This window comes from Nuphar pumila, chromosome 11 (genome assembly GCF_984573655.1).
Source record: "Nuphar pumila chromosome 11, dmNupPumi1.hap1.1, whole genome shotgun sequence".
Taxonomy (NCBI): Eukaryota; Viridiplantae; Streptophyta; class Magnoliopsida; order Nymphaeales; family Nymphaeaceae; genus Nuphar; species Nuphar pumila.
The window spans coordinates 1,733,958-1,760,931 of NC_143259.1; the positions used below are offsets into that span (position 1 = coordinate 1,733,958).

Genomic DNA, 26,974 nt, shown 5'->3' on the forward strand with positions numbered 1-26,974 from the left:
TGAGGGGGGGGGGGGGGGGCAAACAGGGCCGTAGAAAAAAAAAATTTATTTGTGCGATTGTCGGGGGATCTATTTCATATGGAATCAGGGCTGGGCTAGGACTGGGCTTTAAAAAAAAAAAATTAACTGTTTCGGGCGCCTTTGGTATGGAGGGTATCTAGAGGTTTTACATCCATAAAGGCTATTGGTTAAGGGACGGTTGAAGCCGTAAATCCATCACCAACGGAACTGTATAGGTGGCTTCCTTCGTTAAAATAAAAAAGAAGCAAAAAACAAAACTTGCAGGACCGAACTAGTACTGTTGATTCAGTTAGACATCAAGGCAAGCAGATTGTGAGCCACCTAATTAATGAGCCCAAAGCCCAAATGGGATGTTGAGTGCCACTTTCACAAAACATGTTAGGGACGGCATCTAATATGATCTAAATAAAGTTTCTTCTTTTTTAATCAAGGTTGCACGCAATAAGATCCATAACCCCACATCCCTTGGTTAGAATAGTACAACATTAACCGTTTCAGCTACTGTAAACTAGTAATTCTTTTTATAATTATGCATGTATGCTCACGTTGCAGAAGTCAGCACTCAGCTGTCAATAGTTATTTTTGTAAACCTAAAGGTGGGTAAACAAATCATTGATCTAATAGCTGAGTTTTCTTGGGTTACATTAGGCATCCTCACCGTCAACATGATTTATCAGATTCGCCATGAAAATACCACCTTAATAATTTCTCTGATAGAAATTATACTGTCCTCTGTTATGGACGAAAAAGAAAACGAGGAAGAAGGAATAAACTAAAGAAAGAAAGAATACATCCTTCCAAGACCCCATGATATTTTGCTGATATTGTCCACCATACCCTCCCAAGCTATCGGATGGAATGCATCCCATGTTTTTTTAATGCAAGCACCACTCCTGCTCGTGCAATAACAAAGTAAATTTTTCTTAACCAATTTACACTATTTGATAATGAAAAAACCCAAAAGACAGTTGTGAAAGTGAAGCATTACCTGTGTCAATCTTTAGCTACTCGAACAAGCAAACCAGCTGGAGTTTCAACTGTTTTAAGGTGACCAGAGCCAATCAAATCCCTCAGATGAAACCTTATACCCAGCTGTGAAAATCGGAGTCGCTTCTTCTCAAGAAGGGATAGCAGCATCTCCTTGTATTTCCGGCGATTAAGGAAAGAGATGAGCTCCTTCCTTCCCTACACAAAACAATCAAAATAGTATCGCAACCAGGTTCAAAGAAGCCACGGAATCAGAAGTCACCCAACTCAGCTACGAACACATGCAGAAGAGAACAGCGAGCCTATGGAAACCAATCATAACAATTGGCTTTGCAGTGAAGGAATTCAAGAGTATAAACCACAAACCCTAGTCATCAATTTGGTCATTTTCCTGTTGCTAATGAACTCAGCGGGAGTCGATGATGAAAAGTGACAAAATGAGTACTTCAACCCTCTAGCACTCAAGTTTGCTACAAGCTAAATGCAAGCATACACGTGATTTGGTTCAACAAACAAAAATAACCACAACATGACATACAAAAGCGACTACATTTCACAGCAAAAAGTAATAGTCTCTCCCTCTCTCTCTCTCTCTCACACACACACACACATACATATGTTTTTCCTTAATCTGTTTCATTCCCATCTTTCAGCACAACTGTGAAAATGTAAGTCAGAACATGGCATGGTAGTACCATCGGACAGGTGACACCTCCTGCCAAGCTAGTGTCAAAACAATGCTAAAAATGGAGGACATGGACCAGCAACAAGCTGAGCCTCTCGAGTCTCGTCTAAGAGCCTAAATTGAGCCCACTCCTTTAACAAACAAATCAAGCTAAAGCGTTGGGCTATGCCACATGGATACTCCATTTTAGCCCCCCATTATGCCTCCCTATACAGTATACACCAGTCATAGAGATACCATTGGGCACAGGCTTGTCAAGCGCATAATAAGCTTGGTTAGATGTTCATCAAATCCATAGTATTGTATCATAAAAAGGATGTTGGGGTATTAGAATCCTATCTGCCTAACAAGTGGTGACGTTCAACTCCTACATGCTAACAATTTAGAAATATTAGAATAATTAAGGATATACCTTAATTAAAATATGAGTCAAGCTTGAACAGCCAGGCTCAGTTCTTGTACAGCCCTAATGGGGGTGAGACTGCAAATTCTCCCAATACCAAGTCCGAGTCCAGCACCACGCACAGACACACACACACATGAAGCACACGTTTCTGGTATCTTCCATGCAACCCATGGCAGCCTCTCTCTCTCTCACACACACACACATATGCTATATGTGAAAAAAATTCAAAGAAAAAGTCTAAAACATCTTCCATGGTTACCCTTCACAAACTGCTAATATGTTTCTGTATGCAAATGACACACCTATAAAGCACAAGATAGCTGACACTCATATCAACAAAATCTGTTATCTCCACATTATGCAAAATGTGTTATGCAGTAATAAAGAAGCATCATATGAAGTCGTTACTCTATAGATACCTGAGACAGGCCCTTGAGCAAAGTTCCAATATATGGAATTGCAAACCAGTACATGTCTGAGTCAGCCAGTTGGCGTGTCTGCAATAATGGCAGAATTCTTAGACAAACCAAAAAATCACTATGGAGATCAAGTCCACCACTTGAAAACCAAAATAACTGCATGATTCACTAATTTCCATCAAATGGAACTAGAATTCAGAAGTTTACAGCCCAGATGGCCACTACAAGTAGTACACAACTAAGATAGCATTATTCACATGAACCAGTAAAGCCGAAAAACCTAAAGCTAAAAGTGGGTAAAAAATGGTGAAAGAACAAAAATTAGAGAAAAGTTGAAAAGGCAGCACAAAATAATGGAAACTATAGCTTCCACCATTTAGCATACAAGCAAAAATCTTTAATAAACCACACTACATATAGTACTGCTTAAATAAAGCATCAACATCAAATATAACAGGAAAAAAATCTCTTGTTACATTAAAATTGTGTAAAAGATACCAAAAGATATATCCCATACTTTAAATTTCATAAATAATCCGCAGGTCAAAGAGATAACACTGCAATTATGTCTCACTTTGAATGATGACTTGTTTCATTCAGTTCCATATGATGTGCACAGGATTACAGACAGATGAACTGAAACCAGATAGGAAAAGGAACAGTTTTACAAATATTTAATGCATAAATTTTGACGAAACACTTCCAGCCAGTTCTACTTGCAAATAGGCACCAAAAAGTACTAATGGAATAACAGCATATCTACCCCTAAAGCAGATGATACTTGGATATATTCTACTTACCAAAAGACCAGCATTAATCAGGAGAGATATATGATCATCCTTCACGTTGCCTCCAGATGATAGGAGAGAACACTGCAATGCAGCAAAGAGTACCAATACTGTAAAAAGAAAACAGAAACATGAATTATAAATGAATACATCGCACTATGCAAAAAGACTGGAAATTTTTCTTGTATTTAAAAGAGAGACCAAATTTTATGAACTATCAGAAAGTATAACTTGAACAATGAAAGGATTGAGCACGCTCAAGGTAGTCTTGTGAGTGTCAATTTAAGAATAAGAAGAAGCAACCACAAAATAAACAAATATATTGTATTCAAACAACAAGCAATTGAACAAAGAGGTGAAATAACAGATGAGTGTTATAACAAACAGGTATTAAAAGTGTAATGAAATGGATCCAATCCAATAAACATGCAAGAACACATTTTCAATCAAGTAGAATATTTGATTGAATCATCAAATCACCCACACAAGGATCAAATAAATTTGTTATTGCATAGAGACACTCGTAAAATGAGTTAAGAAATACAAGGCCTCTTGTGGCCTATTTATAATACAAGAACCTCAAAGGGAGCAGCCCAAAGTGGCTGTTGGGCTGCTCTCAACGGTCATATTTATAACAGTTGGGAGCAGCTCCAACAGTCACTTCGGAGCTGCTTCAAAAAGTACAAAAAACAAAAATAAAAAATAAAAATTACAAAAAAAACAAAAAGAAAAAAGCAGGTTGTCAGCCTCTAATTGGCTGACGCCTATTACAATAAAAAGACCGAAATACCCTTGATGGGTATTTCGGTATATATATATATATATATAGTGTTCATATTTTAACACACCTCCTCAAACTCATGGTGAGACAACCGAGAGTTTGCCGAGTAGAAAATGGAATCTACGTGATGGAAGCGCTTTAGTAAAGAAGTTCGCTAGTTGGTATTCTGAAGGAACGTATGACAATGCGATGGTTTTCTTCAGAAATTCTTCACGAACATAATGGCAATCCATTTCAATATGTTTTGTCCTCTCATGAAATGTATGATTGATTGCAATGTAGACGGCGCTCTTGTTTTCACAGCATAGTCTGGAGGGTTCTGCAATGTGAATTCTCAGGTCTTCTAGTAGTTGCCGCAACCATACTAACTCAGATGTGGTTGTTGCCATGGCACAATACTCAGCTTTAGTATAGAAAACCGACATCTTCTGCTGCTTCTTACATCGCCATGAGATTAAGGAATCACCTACAAATACACATAAACCAGTGGTTGAGCGTCTATCATTTACATCGCCTCCTCAGTCAGAATCAGAATATGCAACGATTTCTAACAAGAGAATGATAAAAACAATCCATGATTAATGAAATTCTTAATATATCTAACAATTCTCATTACAACATTCATATGTACCGTAGTGGGAGCATGTTTAACAAAATGAAAAGCATGAGAGATATAAGGACGGGTAATGAAAAGATAAAACAAAGCTCAAATCATTTGTCTGTAGGGAGTTTAATCTTGTAGAAGTTCGTCATCATCTTTCTTCATTTTGGCATTTATGACCTCCGGAGTATCAACTTATTTTTCATCTGATAGTCCTGATCGTTTAATGATTTCTGTTGTATACTTAATCTGTGACAAAAAATAACCACGAAGTGAGTAAACAACTTTTATTCCAAGAAAATACCGCAAAAAGCCAAGATCTGTCATATAAAAGTTGGCTTTAAGCACATCTTTGATATGGTTAACTCCATACATATTACCTCATGTGATTATCATGTCATCTACATAAAGTAGTAAGATCATCATCCTTGCATTGGAAGACTTAACAAACAACGCAGTGTCAGTAAAACAAGATTTAAAATGAAGTGTCATTACATTACTGAACCTATCATACCAAGCTTTGGGAGCTTGTTTTAATCCATACAAGGCTTGAGTAACCGAAGAGTTTTCCCATGTGCTAAGTTCAAGCTTGGTGGGGGATCCATGTAAACCTCCTCATCCAGATTACCATTCAAAAACACATTCTTTACGTCCATTTGAAATATAGGTCATTTTTTAATCGAGGTTATAACAATGAGAGTTCTAACAATTGTCATTCGAGCAACTAGGGCAAATGTCTCACCGTAGTCAATTTCATATTCTTGATTGTATCCCTTGACTACTAACCTATCTTTGTATCGTTCTAATATTTCATCGCATTTGGTTTTTATCTTATACACCCATCTACATCCTATAGTTTTCCTTTCTTTATCTAATGTTTAGATTTCTCAAGTTTTTGCTTTTTTCAAGGCTTCTAATTCATCATTCATGGCTTTAATCCATTCTAGATGATGTTTAGCCTCATGATAAGATTGTGGTTCGGAATATAAGTGTATGGCCATTAGGCATGATCTATACCTTGGTTCAAAGGAATCATAGAATACAAATCTACTAAGAGCTTTTGAAATTTTTATGGATTTTCTAAGACTAGAAGAATCTACTTCTTGATTTTGAGAATATCTTTCTAAAGCACATGGTGAATGATCTTCAGTACGTCGAGCATAGGTTTGTATATCATTGTGAGATGGGTCTATATCATTAAGACCCCCATTCACATTCTCACTTGCATTATGTGTGTCTTCGTTTCTACTCTCATGTGTGTCATAAATAATTTCATGCCGTTCATGTTCATTGACAAGGTCAAAAAGAAATGAATAATCACAACTCTCTTGGATTTTTTACTTGTAAAAACCAATTTCATTTTCAAGAAAAGTGACATTTCGAGAAACATACAATTTGTTTTTTTCAATGTTATAACATCTATATCCTTTTTGCTTTCGTCATAGCCTAAAAAACCACAAGGGATTGCTTTTGGAAAAAAATTGTCATTCCTATTGGTAAGGACAAAACATTTGCATTCAAAGACCCTTAACCTTTTATAATCGGGAGATGTTTTAAAAAGTTTTTCAATAGGAAAGATATTTTCAATGTTTTTGAAAGGCATTCTATTTATCAAATAGACTGCTGTAAGGGTGGCTTCGGCCCAAAAATCTTTTGAAAGATTTCTAGACACAAGAAGTGTTCTAATGGTTTCAATAATGTGACTATGTTTCCTCCCGGTTAGTCCATTTTGTTGAGGAGTGTATGGACACGATTTTTAGTGAATAATCCCATTTAGGTCAAGATAATTTTTAAATTCTTTTGACATAAATTTTCCCCAATTATCGGTTCTAAAAATTTGAATATTAGTTTTTAATTAATTCTTAATATAACAATAAATTTTTTTAAAATAATCAAATACTTCCGATTTTTTTTTAGAAAAAATATCCAAGAATGTCTATTATAGTCATCTACAAACACAATATAATAAGATACCCCTCATTTGGATACGACTGGAGTCGGTCCCCATACATCCGAATGTACTAACTCAAATGGGTTCTTAGTTATAAAATGTTTTGGTCCAAAGGGCAAAGACTTCATTTTTCCAAGAATGCAATCTTCATGCACAAAATCTCTTTCTTTATAATTTGAAAGAAATTGAAACAAGTGTAATTTGGTCACGCTAGGATGTCCTAGTCTTTTGTGCCAAATTTCTATATTTTTTTTTCACAAAATTACAAAATGGTTATTTTGGTAACTCAAGATCATTCACGACATAGAGATCTTCTCTTCTATGGTCTCGCCCAGAGTTACCGGAAGCGCCTAGGCAAAAGGGGAAGCGCGCTTCCCCGAAGCGCGCTTCGGAAGCGCGAAACGTCGCGCTTCCGAAGCGTGAGGGGAAGCGTCCCCCTTTTTTGGGAAGCGCGCTTCCCTTTTATGGGAAGCGCGTCCCCCTTTTATGGGAAACGCGCTTCCCATAAATGGGAAGCGCGCTTCCCCCACGCTTCCCCCTCGCTTCCCCATTTTTTTCATTTTTTCGCTTCCCCTCGCTTCCGGTTCGCTTCCTAGGTCGTTTCCGAGACGGTTCGGAATTTTCTTCTAAGTGGTCCCACGCTTCCCCGCTTCCTAAATTTTTGAAAGTGCCTCGCTTCCCGCTGAGATGCGGATGCTTAGATGGATGTGTGGAAATACAATAAAAGATAAGATTCGGAACGAAGAGATACGTAAGAAGGTAGGTGTTGCACCCATTGAAAATAAGATGCGAGAGAATCGTTTACGGTGGTTTGGACATATTCGGCGAAGGCCTAATGATGCTCCATTTAGAAGGTTGGAGAAATGGGAAAATATATTAGTTAAAAGAGGTCGGGGTAGGCCTAGGAAGACTTGGATGGAGATGATAGGAAAGGATATGAATGCTTTGAACCTCACCGAGGACATGGCGTTGGATAGAAATGATTGGAGGAAAAGGATTCATGTGGAAGACCCAAAATGAATTTCTTTTTTGGTTCATATCGCTGACCCCAATTGTTTTGGGATGAAGGCGTAGTTGTTGTTGTTGTTGTTTGTTGCCTCGCTTCCCGCTCCCGCTTCCCGTATCGCTTCCCGCTCCCGCTTCCTCGACTGGTAACTCTGGTCTCGCCCAATCGGCTTCCCAGACTAGAGATCCTGTATTAGACAATTATTAGATGAAAATAGTACTTTGCAACCATAACCCATAATTTAAGAAACTGATAAAAGATTTAAATTTAATTTTGGTACTACTACAATATTTGGTATATGAAAGATTGGATGCTTTTAAAAAAATCCTAAAACTTTTGATTTTCAAGAATGTTCCATCGACGGTTGAAACATAAGAGTCATTTGGGTCAAGCTTACATTCGAACAATATGGACTTATTCGGTATCATATGAAAAGAAGCACCAGAGTCAAGGATTCAAGAGATCTTACCAATGTCACCACTTGTAGATATGACTGCTCCCGAAAAAGAGAGAGCTTGAGCATTAAGCATGGGTTGTAGCGCCTCCATTAGTTGAGCCAAAGAGAGCGAGTCAATGCACTTGAAGTCATCTATATCACTCCTTTCAACCGAAGCAACTCTTTTTTTATGACCATCTTCTTTCTTTTGCGACAAAAAGGATTGATATGTCCCAGTTCGTAATAATGATAATAAATTATCTTTCCACCTTTTTTGTATTCATGATCACCCCTCTTTTTATTCCTCTCATTTTTATAGCTTCTATGATGATTACTGGGCTTTGACATGGCAAGCACAGATTCTTCATCTTTTGAAACGGAAGGCTTTTTCAATCTATTTTCCTCCATAATCAATTCTTCAAGAGTTTCCACTATGAATGGTATACCTCCTCTATGAAGAAGAGCCGACTTGGTTCTTCAAATTTGAGTCTAAGCTCATTAATAAATTGGTAGAAATGATCCGTTTTAATTTGGTTTTCACAGAGTTCTACATCTTATAGGCAATGTCATTTTAGCTCAAGAAGAGCCAATTCATCCCAAAGAATAGAGTGTATTGTAGTATTCCCTAATGTTCATCTCTCCTTGAGTTATGGTTCTTACCTTGTTTTGAACAATACATATGTGTGCAATATATTTAAGACTATAATGTCTTTAAGATATTTTCACGCATCACTAGCGAAATCAAATTTCGCCAAACTAGAACACTTGTAGATGTCCACACTATTGATGAGTGATTCAATTATCTTGGAATGACTCATCCTCCATTCTTTCCATCTTTTTTCATAGTCGGAAACGGCTTTACCCATTTCCTCTCCTTAAAGAGCCACTTTCTTCCCATTCTCAAATTTTGTAAGAATGAGTTTAGGCGCTTTTTCGATACCGTCCACCGAACCCCAAAGTTCTTTTTTCCATATTTTGTGTTTCACTATGGATGCCCACATCACATAGTTTGTATCATTTAGGCGTACAGAAATAGAGACTATTACTTTCCTTTCATTCTTCATTTCTTTACAATGTGAAGAGAAAAGGTAAAGAAAGAGAGAATAAAGAGAAGAGAAAGTGGAAGAAAAAAAAAACGTAATAGAAGACTTGCTTGAAAGATGACATGCTTTCCGATGCAACAATCCACAATTCGTTGTATCTGTCAAGCTCACGATCCTCCTCTTGATACTATCACGATCTATATTCTAAAGAATTGCTTTCGGACCACCAAAGTTTTGATACCATGTAATGAAATAGATCAAATCCAAAACATGCAAGAACACACTTTCAATCAAGTAAAATACTTGATTGAATCATCAAATCACCCACACAAGGGTCAAATAAATTTGTTATTGCATAGAGACACTCATAAAATGAGTTAAGAAATACAAGGCCTCTTGTGGCCTATTTATAATACAAGAACCTCAAAGGGAGCAGCCCAAAGTGGCTGTTGGGCTGCTCCCAACGGTCATATTTCCATTGGGAGCAGCTCCAACAGTCACTTTGGAGCTGCTCCAAAAAATACAAAAAACAAGAAAATAAAAATTACAAAAAAACAAAAAGAAAAAATCAGGTTGACAGCCCCTAATGGGCCTATTACAGTGAAAAGACTGAAATACCCTTGATGGGTATTTCGGTATATAATGAACTTATATATATATATATATGTATGTATATATATATATATATAAGTGTACATATTTTAACAAAAAGTATTTGATTACAGCCAACTGTGGCAAAACGGGATAAGCTCATGTACGACTACAATGCAAAAAATCCTGATATATTATCATGAATTTCAAGAAGTCCAGTACGCCCAAGCTAATAGCTTTGGCAGTTCTGTGAATGTTTTCCTTTTTATGCATGTCTTAGTTTTTTGTTTGAAACACCAACATATCCCCTCAATCTTTTCTGGACATAATATTTCAATTTGATATTGTTTGCTTTTCTTTATTTTAAAATTTCTCTTATATAGGAAGTAGGAACTCCGTAAGGCCCAGCCAACTGACCATCCACAAGTGAACTAATTGATGCATCAAACCATCAATCCATGCATGCTTCTGGATTTTCATGCAATCATTTGAGTATTTTCATGCACTAATTATTTATGATGTCAGAAGTTGCAAAAAACATGCATGAATGCTTGCCATAATCACCGATACGAGTTTCAGCAATATCTTGAGATGGCAGTTTTTGGGGATATTGTCATTTTCCAACAAATCAAGGGAAAGTCTTGGGAAAACCTCAGTGAAAATGAAAATCTTGGAAAAATCAAGTAAATCATTTCTTTTTTTTTTTTGTCAAAACAATATTAAGAAGTTGAAAGCTATTGATAACACAGAGAAAATATGTAACATATTGAAAAGGTTTTATCCAAATTGAATAATATAAGAAAAGATATAAATAAATAACTAACTAAATATATATATATATATATATATATATATATATATATATATATATATATATATATATATCCACACTTCTATGATCAGAGGGGCGCCTATAAAGAGCATGAAATATTCCCAAGAACTTACAATATCTCAGAAGATTTAATTGATATTATAGTAAGTAGAGTGATATCTTGAAAGTATCATGGCATTTTTCCTTCATTTATTTTATAGTGACATAACATTTTCAACATGTCAGTGATCAATGACTGTGATACTACATTAAGAAATAATATGCATGTCTAAATGCCCAATACAGTCTTCCCAGTTTAGATACTTCAAAGACCACAAAGAGAAAGAAGAAAAATAAGAACACAAGCATATAAACATAACAATTATGATAAAGACAACCTACTTGATGACAAAACCAAAGGGCTTACCAGTTCATGATGTCCAATATTGACATCAAGGTTGGAAGCAAGGACATACATCTTGAACCACTCAAAAACAGCACCATCCACTGACTTTTTTACATTTACCCTTTTAACAGCAGCATCTACCTAGAAATAGAACAAAACATTACACCAGATAAGTCAAGATTCATGGTGAAACATAATTAAAATAGCAGGTACCATCTGTTAAAATGTAAAAATTGTAACATATATATAATAATATTATTATATTATATTATTAATATATATATATATATATATTTTATTATAGTTTTTACTTTCGTTATTTTATTCTTTTTATATATCTAGTTCAATGTGAACTAGATATATAATCTAGTCAAGTTCTAACAAGAACTTGACTAGGTTGTAGCTGTTGCGGCTTAAATAAGAGTCGTTGGACTAGAGTCCAATGACTCTTTTTGGGAGAGCTCAAAGTGAGCTCTCCCCATTCCAATCCTTTTGTATAAATAGGGGTGAACCCCTCCAGTGTAAAACACTTGAATGCTTCTTAAGCATTTTTATTATCAATAAAGATTTATTTATTTATTGTTGTGTTCTTCCTTTTATATCCTTTTATGAGTTTGCTTGAAGTGTCTTTATAGACATTCTCTTGGTGGATTCAAGTGCATTTGTGGAAGACCATCATTTCATTTCATGGTATCAGAGCAAGGGAGATCATAGATCTTGAAGAGTTTCCACCTCGTTTTTCGTGCCTCACTTGCAAAAGGTGTTTCATCACCTTGTTCTTGGCTCAAGAAGATTCGTTGAAGAAATGAGGCTATTGAAGAGCCTCTTTTACTACAAAAGTTTGTATTTCATCCTCTCTTATTCTCTTTTCTCCTCTTTTCTCTTTTTCTTCTCTCATCTAATTATTTTTCACCCTTGTAAAAGATGGATGACAATGATAAGATTACCATCATACCCATGAAGCTAAATGATACTAATTATATAATGTGGTCTTCGATTACGAAGCACCAGATTTGGGGAAAAGAGCTATGGGGTATAGTGGATGGCTCTGATTCGAAACCTAAACTATCTCTCACTAAAATAGAAGGCGATAAATAAGTTCCTCCAACGGAAGAGGAGAAAAGCAAGGCGTTAACCACCTATGAAAAGAAATGAAAAGAATGGAGGATAGGGCATGCAAAAATTACGTCATAGCTAATTAATAGAGTAGACATTAAAAAATGTTCTAGTCTCGCTAAGTTCGAACATGCTGATAAGGCTTGAGAATATCTTAAAAATATGTATTCCCTCAAAGATATTACACATATGTGCAATTTACAATACAAAGTTCAGACAATGACTCAAATAGATAAAACCATTCAAGAATATTATAATGAGTTGTCCGAACTTTGGGAGGAATTGGATCTTTTAGAGCCAAAATGGCATTGTCATGAAGATATTGAGCTCCATAAAAAACTTGATATGGAGCATTTTTATCAATTTATAAACAGTTTAAAACCGGAATTTGAGTCGACTAAATCAGCTCTTCTTCATCGAGAAAATATTCCCTCTATCGTTGATACTATAGAGATACTAACTATAGAGGAAAATAAAATTAAAAAGAATACTCCAAAACTAGAAGATGATTTCGTTCTAGCAGTGTCTAGACTGAGTAACCATGTACGCTCTTGTAGGCCACCACATTTCAATAGACAAAATGATGACTTTGACAAAAGAAAAGTCATTTGTCACCGCTGTCATGAACCAGGGCACTATAGGCCTCAATGTCCTAAACTTAAAGAGCTAAGAGAAAAGAGAGTCACAACTGTTGGATTGGAACCCAAAGATCAAGATGCACCGGTTTCTATGACTCAATTAATGGAGATTCTCCAACCTCTTATCAAAGGAGCTTCCTCCTCATCTGAAGCCTAACTGGAGCAGTTGTTTCATCCTTTTCCGATCTAGGTAACTTTCCTTGGCTTCTTGACTCTGGTGTTTTTTTTTTTTCATATGACCCCAATAACAATAGCTTATCGAGATATTTTAAAAATAAGTTAAGTGTGTCAAAAGTTTTTACACTTGATGGAACCTCTCTTGAAATAGAAGGAATAAATTTTTTTTTAAAAAATCATAAATCTAAGAAATCTTTTATTCTAGAAGTTGGATATATTCTTAAACTAAATTTAAATCTTTTATCTATTTCTCAAATAATTGATTATAGATGTAATGTCTTCTTTTCTTCTCATGGTTGTTGGGTACAGGATTGTCAGTCAAGAAAGCTGATTGGGGAAGGCCATAGAGAAGGAGGACTCTATTACATAGATTTTTGGAATTGTCTAAGAATGCTTTCTGTTATAATATTCAGAAAATAGAGTTGAATTTGTGACACAAAAGACTTGATCATCCTCATATGGCCAAAATCCAACATTTTCTTAGTCTTGAAAATTTTTGTAATTCTGAAAATTTTACTTGTAAAGATTATATTCTTGGCAAAATGAAAAGATTGTCATTTCGTGATAGAACCTTTGTTTATTCCAAACCACTTGAATGTTTAGGGTCCTGCACCAATTGTTTCAAAAGGTGGATTTGCATATTATGTCATTTTTTTTGATAATTTTTTTAGGCATACTTGGATTTACTTCCTTAAATATAAATCGAAAGTCTTTTCATACTTTCAAACGTTTCATAACATGGTTAAAAACAAATTTTAAAATGATATATCCATTTTTTACACAGATTCAGGGAGAGAATTTATGTCAAAAGAATTCAAAAACTATCTTAGTTTACATGACATTACGCATCAAAGTTCTTGTCCATACACACCATAACAAAATGGACTGGCCAAACATAAACATCGACACATCATGAAAACAACTAGGACTTTATTAATAGCAAATCATGTTCCAAAGGAATTTTGGGCAGAAGTTGTCCTAACTGCTACTTATCTTATTAATCGAATGCCATCTTCCACTTTGAAAAATATAACTCCAATTAAAAAACTTGTGAATCTTTCTCCAGATTACTCTAGATTGAGAGGGTTTGGATGCAAGTGCTTTGTTTTCACTAACAAAAATGACAAACCCTCTCCATGTGTGATTCCTTATGCCTTTTTAGGATATGATGATAATAAAAAAAGCTATAGGTGTTTTTACTTTCAAAATTAACAACTATATGTATCAAGAAATGTATCTTTCCATAAAAAAAATTTTCTTTGATTTTGAAAAACCTAAGGAAGTCACTGAATATTCTTTCCTAATAGATTTGACCTCAATACCTATTGAATATGATCTTGAATGTGACTTTGACAATGATCAAAGTACGATTGATCTCGAACACAATGACGATAATAAAGAGCAAATCTATAGGGATGTTAGTTTATAAATATCCAGACGAAGAGAGTCAAATTCATGTGCACTAGAAAAATATTCCAAAGTATCCACCAAAAGGTCATCTCAAGTTTCGAGGCCTCCTGAAAAATTTGTATCATACAAATCCTTTTCACCCACATATAGGGCAGTTATTACATTAATACACTCATATGAGGAACCATCATCGTACTATGAAGCCAAAAATCATGTAAAAAGGGTATAAACTATGAAAACTAAGTTAGATGCACTTGAAAAGGCTTCTACTTGGACTATTCAAGATCTTCCTCTAGGTAAGAAACCTATAGGATATAGATGGGTGTACAAAGTTAAAACCAAGAGTGACAGAACTCTTGAGAGATATAAAACCCAATTAGTAGTCAAAGGATATGCCTAAGAATATGGCATCAATTATAAAGAAACCTTTGCCCCAGTTGCTCGTATGACCACTGTTAGAAAATGACTCATATTTCATATGAATGTCAAAAATGCATTTTTAAATGGAAACCTAGTTGAAGAAGTGTACATGAAAGCCCCACCTGGTATTAGTATTACCAAGGGTAAAGCTATTACTTTAGAAAAAACTCTTTATGGTCTTAAACAAGCACCAAAAGCTTGGTATGATAGGTTTAAGCAGGTTATGCTTAATATTGGTTTTCAATCTTGTTTGACTGACATTACTTTGTTTATTAAAAATTCTGATGCAGGGATTATAGTACTTCTTCTCTATGTGGATGACATGAACATCACCGAAGGAAATAAACAGAGAGTTAAAAACATAAAAAAACTTAAAACTCATTTTGAAATGACTGATTTAGGTTTATTAAGATATTTTTTAGGAATTGAAGTTGTTTATTCCCCTCATGGGTATTTAATGTCTCAATCTAAATTTGTTTTTGATATTGTTTTCAAGTCTGTAATTACAGATGATAAGAAAGTAGACACTCTAAAAGTTGTCAATGTTAAGATGATAATTGATGATGGAGAATCTCTTGAAGATCCTACTCCTTCCAGACAGCTTATTGGAACACTTTCCTATCTTTCCATTACCAAACCAGATATAACACACGTTGTACACATATCCAGCCAGTTCTAACATGCTCTTACCACTGTTCACATGGGAGTCGTTCTGCATATTATTAGATATATTAAGTCCTCTCTTTCACGAGGACTTTTCTTGTCTTCTACCTCCTCACTAGATCTAATTGCATATACTGATGTGAATTAGGGAGGTAATCCCAATAACAGACACTCAACCACTGTTTTTTCTGTCTTTCTAGGTGAATCATTAATCTCGTGGAGATGCAAAAAGCAATAAAAGGTCTCTCTCTCGTCTACAAAAGGTGAATATTGAGCCATGACAACCACAACTATGGAAGTAGTTTGGCTTAAACGTCTGCTTGTCGACATGAAAGTTGAACACAACTTCATGTATATGTTGTGACAACAAGAGTGCGATCTACACTGCAAGCAACCGAACATTTCACGGACGCACTAAACATATTGAAATGGACTGCCACTACGTCAGAGACAAATATCTACATGGAACCATTAATTTGTCATATGTTACATCAGAGTGTCAATTAGCAGAGTTCTTCACCAAGCCTCTCGTTGCTCCCAAATTTCACTTTCTCTTAAACAAACTTTCGCTCATTGTACTGTAAGTTTGAGGGGGAGTGTTAAAATGTAAAAATTATAACATATATATAATACAATAAGAGTCGTTGGACTAGAGTCCAACAACTCTTTTTGGGAGAGCTCTCCCCATTCCAATCCTTTTGTATAAATAAGGGTGAACCCCTCTATTGTAGAACACTTGAATCCTTCTGAAGCATTTTTATTATCAATAAAGATTTGTTTATTTATTGTTGTGTTCTTCCTTTTATACCCTTTTATGGGTTTGCTTGAAGTGTCTTTATAGACATTTCCTTTGTGGATTCAAGTGCATTTGTAGAAGACCACCATTTCATTTCACCATCCAACATTGAAAATGTAATAACCATAGTTTTAAGCATTTATTTAAATATATTATGACATATGGGTGATTTGGGCCTGGGATCCAGTTTCGGATCCAAGACCCATAAAGGGGTATTTATGCTTAAATATTTGCGTTATATTAAAATAATATTAATATTAGTAATAAAATAGAAATATACATAAATATATATATAGAGAGAGCGAATTCGAGGATCCACAGTTGGATCCACTTGGATCCAACTTGCGGATCCATATTGATGGGGGTTAAATTATATGTATAATGTTAAATTCAAATTAAATAAATAATTAATATTAATTATAAGAAAAAAATAAATAAACAACTGTTGGACCCGCAAGGATCCAACTGAAGATCCGCTAGCGTTTGGCGACCCGGATCCAGTTGTAGACTGGATTTGGTATCGCGGGTCACAGGCTCGGACCCGGACCCGAGTCCAGCTTTTAAAGAAAAGCTTTAAACAGAATCGTGCCGCACGATTCTTGTTTCAAGAATCTGAAAACAGAAAGGGGGGCAGGGGGGTTACGCAGGGCGTAACCCATCTCCCCCCATCTCGGCATGGAGGGGGGGTCTTGGTCGATAAAAGGGAGTGGAGAGGTGCCCCTCTTCACTCGTCTCTCTCTCTCTCTCTCTCTCTCTCTGTGTGTGTGTGTGTGCGTGCGCCGGAGGGTAGAAGATCGCCGGAAAAAGTTGCGGCAACCCACATCCACCATCGCCGACCTCCAGCGAGCTCCCTGTCACGGCAGCAGCAAGGAGCAATCCCAGCCGGCCCTACCCACGCGATTGCAGCCTCCGATCACCGGAAGGATCGCCGGATAAGGTACGGCTCTTCTTGGATTTGGGTGAGGAATCGAACCTGAGTTCGATTTTGGGTAGTGATTTGGGAGGTGGGGTTCGTAACGCCCGAAAAATTTTGAGAAATTTGGGGTTTTCGGTAGGGATTTCAGTTTCTTTTCTTTTGTTGTATTCAAGCGGTGATGGGGTTTCGGTGAGGCCCTAAATCGATAAAAAAAGGGGGGGTTCCGATTTAGGAAAAAAGTGTTTGCTAACAATGAATGGGGAATTTGGGGGTTTTCGTTGTAGACCTCATCTAGTAAACCTATTGAACGATTTTAGGTCTAAAATTTTTCCTTAAGGGTTCCTAATGTGGGGTTCTCAGTTTTCGATTTTTAAGGGGGAAAAGTTTTGGTAAATCCCACAATGGAAACCCCAAAATCTTTGATTTGGGGTTTCGGTTGTCACGAAGGAGGGATTTGGGGATGATTGACGAAAACCCCAATTCAGCCGATTTGGGTTTTCTTGATTGGGAATTAAGGTATGATGCATGTTAAATTCTGTTTGGGGATCTCGTTTGGGTGGAATCCCAAACCCAGAATCACTGTAAGACATTACTGCAAGTTTGTCACTGTGCCACTCTGCTCCTAAAACTGATTATTTGCTAAGTATATTAACTCGGGTGTGAATGTCCACTGTTAGTCTATTTTTGATTTTTTTTCTGTTTTCCTGTTCTTAAGTCATGCTTATTCCTATCGGTAATCATCTGAATAACAAATATTTGATTGTGCTTGAGTTGTTTTCTTTTTTTGCCTTGATGTTAAACCTGAATATGCATCTATATAGTTTAGCCCAACAGTATGGATTAAGCCAGAATGGGCACTGAAAAGTTTGAAGGGTTGTGACTGCTGCTAAAGAATATATAGTCACATCTATAGGGGTTTGTGTTGAGTAGTTTGCTGGGTTGTACATGCTGCTAATGTTGGGTTTTGATTGGTTGAAATTCTCATTTTCATTTGGATCTCTTTTGTTTTGGTATTTTAGGTGTTTAGTTTATATGAAGAAAAATGCCCTGTTTTGCTTTCATAATTAGTTATAAAGGATCCATATCACATGATGCACTTCACTTCCTAAAGGATGCATACAATTGAAGAATGACTTGCTTTTGCTGGCCTATAGTGAACAAAGAAAAAAGGACTATGCAATGTTTTGGATTAGAATTAAAGTCAGTATTTGTTCCAACTGACTATGTATGTATATATAAATAATGTCTTGGTTATTATTGTCATTGCTAGATTTATAAATTTTAGCTGTAAGTGTAAATTTCAGAATGTGTAAGTGTAAATTTCATATAAAAGAATCATTTCGATGTAAGAAGGAATCCAATTGTTATTTAAAACTGCATATGTGAGGGTTGTTTCATGTTGAACTAAAATTGATAATCATATCATGAAACTGCATCTGTGTGGGCTTGTTTTCCTTTCACTTATGATTTGACTAAGGTACATTCATTTGGTTATCATATGAATAGCCGATGGGGTTATATGCTTTATAATATGAAGTTCAATATAAAGTGACATTGAGAGTATTACTTGCTGGACTGAATTGACTAAACTTCTAGCTAGGAGGTTGGCGGGTCTGGGATTGGTAAGCCCGACTAACTTCCCTAGCATATGACAAAACTTACACTTTTGCCTAGTAATTATGTAAATGTTGTATTGCTTTCCATCATACTAGTTGTGAAATCTGGAAGGTGAGTATGATTTGGTTATTGATAATTCTTCTTGGGCATGAATGCTTGATTTATATGTGAAATGGTACATGTACACTCACACACTTAAAGAAACCATGGATTTGGTTAATACCCGTATGTGATGTAGGTAACACACACATATTGAAAATGCATATGAATGAATTATGACATGCATATGTTTGGGTGTATGATTGCATAAGTGCACATGCTTTTGGCACTTTGGCCTAGTGTTATGAATGAAACACTAATTTGGCTTTATTATGTGGTGCATTGATGGCCTAAATGGACGTCATCGACCTGGAGAGCCGTGGGTTTGGTTTTCTTTCACATATGTTTTAACTGCATCACTTAAACCACATAAGATGGTTTGACACGTTACTACACTGTTCTAGTGGTTTATACGGGCTGGAGTCCCGAATGGGTCCCCGCAAGAGAGGATGCGAGCTTTTCACTTTACTTTTGCATATGGTGTTGCAAACTTAAAGAATGGACTTAAATAAAAATATAATAAATAAGAACAATGTAATGTACATTCTGGGATATCTCATCTGGAGTATGAGAATCTTGGATATTCGGTCTTTGGGAGACTGTGAGGATACAAAAACTCCGTGTGCTGTAATCTGGTCCCCTGAACCCGATATTGAGATTCTTTTTCCTGGCCACGGTTTTAGGGAGAGTCCGCCACTTTACCCGGGAGTGGTGTGTTTGACACAACTGTTGTTATGGTACCAATGAAGTGGCACTTGTGGGCGTGGGGTGTCCATGTTGTCCCCGACATTAGATGTGGAGGTCTAATGTTCCGATGGATGGTGTTGTTTCCTAATATCGGTCGAGGGCTAAGTTGGAACCCAGTAATAAAATACAAATTGTGTGTTAAGCTACCCTGAGAACCTACTTGATCTCGGGGATTATACCCGTTTGGTGTATCCGCGGGCAATTGTAATTAAAAAGAGGAACTTAAGGATGTGTGCATCTAATAGGGCATGCATATGGAAAGATGGAACTTAAATGAAAGATAACAGAAGAAATCATGCATTGCACATAGTCATGCATTTTTCTGTTATGCATTAGATCATACATGTGTGAATCATTCTTGATATCATGACATAATTTGGTGGTAGCATATGATTTACTTTGTGAAATCATGCTGCAAGGTTTGATTATTTAGTTCTTGATATATGACACTGCTTTACTGTTCTTGACTGGTGAGTATATGCAATTATTGGTAGTTATGGATATTTGAACGTTGCAAATTTTATATCTGCACTCACTTAAATCACTGCATGAAATCTTATGCATGTTCTTTCTCTCACCTGGTTTCTTTAGAAGTAGTTGTGCTCAGAATTTCGGTTCTGACACCCTACTTTGTTGGTTTTTCACAGAACATGGTGAACAGAGAGGCTGGACTGACTACTGGGGATGGATGAGAGTCATACTTGGGCTTATCAGCTTCAACAGAGGACAAAGTGACTCTTTCTTAAATTCTTCTTGCTTATTTCCAGTTGTCGCTTTATTTTCAGTTGAATAAAACCTTGTCTTTGAAATTTTCTTACTCATTAATAAAAGAGTTTTAGTTGGTTGATATGGATGATGATTGCAACTTCGTTTGTGGTGGTTGGGCTATCCAATAGAAAGTGGAACTGTGAGGACCCAGATCTCTGGGAAGGTTTCCGCAACTCTTAGAAAAAAAAATATTCCGCATTTTTAAAGGGTATGAATTGGGGTCGTTACAGAAAAACATATAACAAAAGAAAATCAATCCACTAATAAAATAATGAGATCGAAGAAGCAAAACTATGATCCACAAAAAAATTGAGGAAAAAAAAAGGAACTGCAGAAATCGAATTAAAACTACAATAGGAGGAAAAATACGAGAAACAAAAATCAAGAGATATTTTGTGAGATTATACAAATAAGTGGTAATAATTGCTCTTTTTGTAGATAGAATATGAGCATGGTATTGAATAGCAATGGCCAACAAGTGGTCAACAACTGAGTAGGCATTAGATTCCAAATTCTAAATCAAGGAGAGGCTGGGAGGGAACACTACTTAAATCCAAAACAATATTAATGGCAGCACTAGATGAACCTACATTTTTTCCTATATGTGCCGAATTGTTGTAGTTCCTGATGGTGCTACATTTAATTAGTTAACGTTACCAAGGAAATATGAAAGCAAACAGAATTGGAAGGCATAGTCATCAGTACTAGGATGGAGTAATAAGTGTCCAAAGACCTTTATAGGCTTGGATATGATCATTAAACTATATAGGGTTTTCTGTGCTCTCGTATGCCATGCAATGTATTGCTACCCAATGTATAACTATGGTCTGGCCTTATGGTTAATCAATGAACACATATCCTGTGACTATAATTAACATGTCATCGGATCCCTAAACCCATAAGCTAAAAATTTCCAATAACTTGAGGTCTATGCAACATGTGGACTTCTCCACCCCCAAAGAATCAGTTGACATGGTGTAACGTCAACCCGCACCAACCATTTTGGTCCAGTTTTGGACTTGGTCAACTCTTACCAGTCCAAAATTGTCCAAATCAAAAACTTCAAATTCTAAGGAAATTTTTTATCATATGATTTTAAATGCATTTCATGAAATATAATATATATAGAGAGAGAGAGAGTAGGGGGTAGCTGCCTACCAGGCTTCTAAAGTTTTTTTTCATGTTTTTCTCAAACCTGATGGTACAGATGTGTTCTACATACTTGATTTTATAAGAATGGACTCTTGAATCATCTGATTCCGAATGTGGATAGGTTTTTATAAAGTTTGAAAATCCATGGTCTACAATTTTCATAATTATTCAAGATGAAAAATTCACATTTTTCATAGAAAAAATGTGATCCAAGTGTCATTTTCTAGTAATTCGACCATGATGAACACATTTACTGGGTCAGACTTGTGAAAAACACCCCCAAAAAACCTTTGTTTGCTCTCAGTAGGCTCCAAACTTTGGTAGGCACCCACTCCCCACTATATATATAGAGAGAGAAGGGAGTAACTGCCTACAGCAGCCAACTGCAAGCGAAGGAGGTGTTTCCGAATTGTTTTACCCAAATCTGACTGTGCAGATGCGTTCGGCATGGTCGATTTGCTAGAAAATGACACTTAATTCATGTTTTCTTTATGAAAAAATCTGAATTTTTCATCTTGAAAAATTATGAAAATTGTAGACCGTAGATTTTCAAACCTTATAAAAACCTATCCATGGTTTATGATATTTATAAAACCTTGAATATTTATGATATTTATAAAAATCTTACACCATCGATTTTCAAACCTTATAAAAACCTGGCTGCGAGTCGGAATCGAATGATGCAAGAGTCCATTCCTATAAAATCAAACACGTAGAACATCTGTATGGTCAGATTTGAGAAAAACATGAAAAAGAACCCTTCAAAAGCCCCGTAGGCAGCAGTAGCCATGGATTAGTGTAGGCATCGACTCTCTCTCTCTCTCTCTCTCTAGAGAGAGAGAGAGAGAGAGAGAGAGAGAGAGTAGGGTGTATCATCAAACACCCAAAAAGTCCAATGCAAATCAGACGAAATTGTACCGCTGATTGTGTGTGATCAGCAGTGCAAAAATTTTTGTGTTCAAACAGTTTTTAGCAGTGGTGGAAGACCGCCGCTAAAGAATGATTTTTTGAAAAAAAATTGACACATGATGTGTGTTCAAGCTCATCTGACGCCTGGGGCATCCGACAATACACTGTATCGTATATATATTATATATAACCCAAGTTTTCCGAAATTGTTGTATTGTGTCATTTGCATCCACACCTATGTGAGATAGATAGCTTGAAGCAGAAACTTCAGCAACAAGAAAATTTCCCCCACCAATATGACATCAGAAAATAAGATTGTCTTATCTTCCTGAACCTCTAATCTCATGTGAGTTCATTCATATGGATTCTTTATGGTACACGCAGATGCCCACAAACTATGAAATACAGCAAATTTACAATGAATGCGGCCTACATGTAGAGAAGAAACAAAGAGAATATGTAAAACATGCTAAGAAAAGCTCTCAAACATTGGAAGTTCAATAGGCAACGAAAAATAAGTAACTCAAGGGCATGCCTAAAACTAAGAACAAGCAAAGGTGAATGCCATCAAGTTAAATAACAATAAGAACCTGGTTTAGATAGTCATCCATAAACATGATAGCTTGATCATCTTTTCCTGTGTTTAACTTGAATATCCGCAAAATTTTAACCCTTCTCAAGGACTGCAAAAAGCAGAAAACCACATCTAAATCAGTAAGCAGAAAGGTACATGATCATTCAGCAACAATGAATCCCATTCTCGGTTCTAGTGCTAAAGACAAAGCTCATAGCAATCATAAATGAAAAGAGAAACGATGTATGCTAAAATGACCAAAAGAATACTATTTTCAGCATCACACAAAGCGACCAATCAAGAAAGGATACAATCGATGTGCAAAAGAAACCCTTTAGCACAGTCAAATCCTTGTGACAATAAGGCTAAGCAACATGTTGCATCTAAGAGAAAACAAAACTCTCATAAAAAAAGCATTAAACCTCTTAAAAGAATAAACAGCATGTCCATCTTCATTTCAAATAAATTGCTCAAAAGGCACCATCAATAAGTCATCAACCCTTTAGCTCAACAAACAAATCATGTAACACAGTTTTGCTTAAGTTTTACAAAAGTTCCTTGTGTAAACATACAACATAAAAGAAAAAATCTGAATTGATTGGACTTTCTGTAGTCAAGCAAACACCATTAACAGTTCAAGTTCAATAACCACAAACATCTCAGGAAGCCAGGAAAGCAAACCTCTAATTCCCTGTCAACTTGTGTCCTATCCTTCACACTGCTGTATAGCTGTGAACGCAGAATGAAAGGCTGAACTGAAACCTGAAATGCTTGTAAGATAAAAGAGTGTGATCCGTGCATCAAACCCATAATTTAAAATAACATGTAAATCAAGAAATTGAAACAAGAAAATATTTTCCCAAGTTAAAAAGATTGTGGAGTCAATGATTATCACAAAATACGCAAGGATGAAAGAAAACCATTGTCAAAGATCCGCTTCCATTGTGAGAATTCATCTCTGCATTGTGGTGCTAACCTTTTCAATTTTTGGAAACTGAGCGCTCATGATTCTAAGAGCAATCATCGTATCACTAAATGTAAGGTCGTTCTCTGCATAGAACAAGAAAATGTTAGTCCCAAGTCATGTGCCAAATTGAAATACATTCGAATTCAAGAAATAAGACGGATAGTGTTGCTAGGCCGTGACTGGAACCCCAAAAAAAGAAAACCTCAAGCAGCATATCTCTAACTGGAGAAAAGAAGCAGAAATGGGAATCAGTAATGACAAGACCAGTGACAGCACGATTTACATAATAGATTTCTTTCTTATAGAAAGTATAGAATACATGCCCGACTGTGAGAAGAGATTCAACCAAGTCATCAAGGTCCCCCAGAGCAACCAACGATGCATAACAGGGAACTAGAGAGAAAAGTCGGATAACAAATAGACATGGACTATTTTAAGCAGAGTCCGGTCTAAAAAAATGCACTACAGGTACTAGTTGGAAGAATGGTGGACATTGTGCTTTCGCATCAAGTCTGAGGCACATCAGTACTCACTGCTTGATTATTCAAGTCGATGAGTTACCGAGTGAGTACACACGAAATTCTGCCACACAGACCGATCAGAGATCATGCTATTGGCCTCCTTGGTTAGCTTACGCTTACTCTCACTCTCCACTTATAGGCTACAAGGGTTGCGGCACAACAATGATTAGGTAAGGCTTGCCTTGCGATTGACCAAGCATTGCTGCTCCGTACTTGATTCACAGCCACGCAGAGCGCCTGGCTGCCTTATTCCGTCACTCGAGATCCAAGTCAGCACCGGCAAAGATCTCTTTCTCCCTCGTGGCCTATTTATCAAAAAGGTGAAAGCACTAGCAAAGCATCATGTAGTGGCCTCGCAAAGCCTGTAGCTAGGAACGAGCAAAGTAACTTTCCTCGAGAAATGAAGCTATAGTTAAGGTTAGTTTGCTTGTATAGCAAAGCAAGGCATGCTCGTTCTGCTCTGCTCACCAAAGGGCAAAGCTCGTTGGCCTGCTTGGAAGCAAGCTACCGAAAGCTTCTGGCGACGCGCCTTAGATTTAGATCAGAAGCCAGCTTAGCAATACAAAGTAGGGTTTTTGCATTTGCTTTAAAAGGATAAAAGGCCAATCCAATACAGGAAGGTTCTCTTTATAGGAACTCAGGGAAACAACCTCCGAACATTGATCCGCGGGAAACCTTCAGTGAAAACCTTTGGAAACACTACTCAAGCAAGCAACCAAGTCAGTGAAAGTCCTTCCTTCCAGTCGTGAGGCTGACTTCTTCATCCATAAACAACGAAAGCATCTCGTTGAAAAAGTGATCCATCACTGGTTACTTTGGTAACTCTTTCTGTTGAAAAAGTGAACAGGGGCGGAATCCAAGTAGGAGGCGTGAATAACAGGTTTTTATGTTTCAATCGGTTACCAATAGCTTGGATGAGTTTAAAAGCCCCGAGAAGCTGTCCAGCTCAAACTCAAAAAAGAAGCCTTAAGTGCAAAGTGATAGTTTTGAAACCAAAGAAGAAGAAATTATTTCTAGTTGGGAAATGTTAGATTATGTCTCCGGCCCAAGCAAATGGTCCATTTATTGATGGGCAAATGACGGGGATTGAACCCGCTCCGCCCCTGCCCCCGCACAGGTTTCCATCTCTATCGTAGATCAGATCCTTTCTGAACACCCCTATGACCACTATCAAAGAAAGAGAATTGGCTATAGACAACAAGTTAGCTTAGTCCGCGCTATACTAAGAAAAAGGAGCACAAAATAAGCAACGATGAAAGAAAACCATTGTCAAAGATCCGCTTCCATTGTGAGAATTCATCTCTGCATCGTGGTGCTAACCTTTTCAATTTTTGGAAACTGAGCGCGCATGATTCTAAGAGCAATCATCGTATCGCTAAATGTAAGGTTGTTCTCTGCATAGAACAAGGAAATTTTAGTCCTGAGTCATGCGCCTAATTGAAATGCATTCGAATTCAAGAAATGAGACGGATAGTGTTGCTCGGCCGGTGACTGGAACCCCCAAAAAAGAAAGCCTCAAGCAGCATATCTCTAACTGGACAATACAAGGAGACGAATACTCCTCAGAAGAGGCATGTAGAGGGAAAACATTCAAGTAAATGGATTGGATCTGGGCTTAAAGCTGGAGATTTCCTAGATGGATTATCTGAGGAAAGACTGTCGAAACTTGAAACTGATCTTTGTCTTAACAAAACATTTATGTCCTCGTTCTCCAACAAGTAACCGATCATGAAACCAGGATTGATAAATGCAAACATGAAGCATGATTCTTTTGTTCTGATTATAACTCGAAGTTATCCGATTCCATCCTACCTTCTCTACCTAAATTGATGAAAGCATTCACACTTTAACAATGGCGCCGCGTGATCAAAAGGCGAAATTCGATGGAACGATTGAAAGAACAGCGACCTAAAGATCGACGATTTAACCAAACAATTCAGAAAATAGAAATCGACGTATTTTTTCTTCCGTGAAGCTACAACAGCGAATGTGTCGTGGTTGCTTCGTAGTATCGCGGCTTCTTGATCAACGAAGCCCTATCAATTGTATGCATGAAATAAAAATTTTTGAAACAGACGGTGTATAGCGAGAACCGACCGAGTGAGAGGGTATCGTCTGGTTGTTCCTCTCCGTCTTCGTCTCGATCCCTTTTTCTACCGCACGGGCGATCGTTCTCCATTGTCGAAGCGATCAAATTGTCGATGAATTCACTGCAATTTCTACAGGAAAACGGACGAACTCTCTCTCTCGCGCGCGCGCGCGCGTGCGCAGATAGGTCGCGGCGGGAAGGGATCGACCGAGTCGGTGGGGGGCACGAAGGATCTCGATAAACGGCTTCGACCGCCCTTTTATATATTTTTTTTCTCAGAAAATTTTGAAAAACACACCTAAGTTTTCAATATTGTTAAAAACGTCCCTAAGTTTGGTTTCAGTAATGTGAACGACTCCCATCAACTGACGTGTGATGGGAATCCAACGTGGATTAATCCTAGCCGTTAGTTTAGCGTAGTCAACATTTTCTCGATCCTTCTAGAGTTCTACCGTTATTCCCA

At 36.8% G+C, this 26,974-nt stretch overlaps 1 protein-coding gene across 3 annotated transcripts; it reads right to left on the bottom strand.

The window, feature by feature from the left end:
• Positions 1 to 527: 527 nt before the first annotated feature.
• LOC149821582 (Serine/Threonine-kinase) lies at positions 528 to 26,738 on the bottom strand. Of its 3 annotated transcripts, XM_089980802.1 has the most exons (9): positions 26,520 to 26,738; positions 23,911 to 23,984; positions 23,616 to 23,696; positions 22,951 to 23,043; positions 10,954 to 11,073; positions 3,319 to 3,390; positions 2,519 to 2,596; positions 1,010 to 1,206; positions 528 to 914 (listed from the first exon to the last, which is right to left on the bottom strand). In XM_089980802.1, the coding sequence occupies exons 1-8, from the start codon at positions 26,599 to 26,601 to the stop codon at positions 1,015 to 1,017; spliced, it is 792 nt and encodes a 263-aa protein (XP_089836928.1). In that variant the 5' UTR covers positions 26,602 to 26,738; the 3' UTR covers positions 528 to 914; positions 1,010 to 1,014. The 3 variants fall into 3 exon arrangements, with proteins under 3 accessions (XP_089836928.1, XP_089836930.1, XP_089836929.1); XM_089980804.1 differs by lacking the exon at positions 23,616 to 23,696; XM_089980803.1 differs by lacking the exon at positions 2,519 to 2,596.
• Between the last annotated feature and the right edge of the window lie 236 nt (positions 26,739 to 26,974).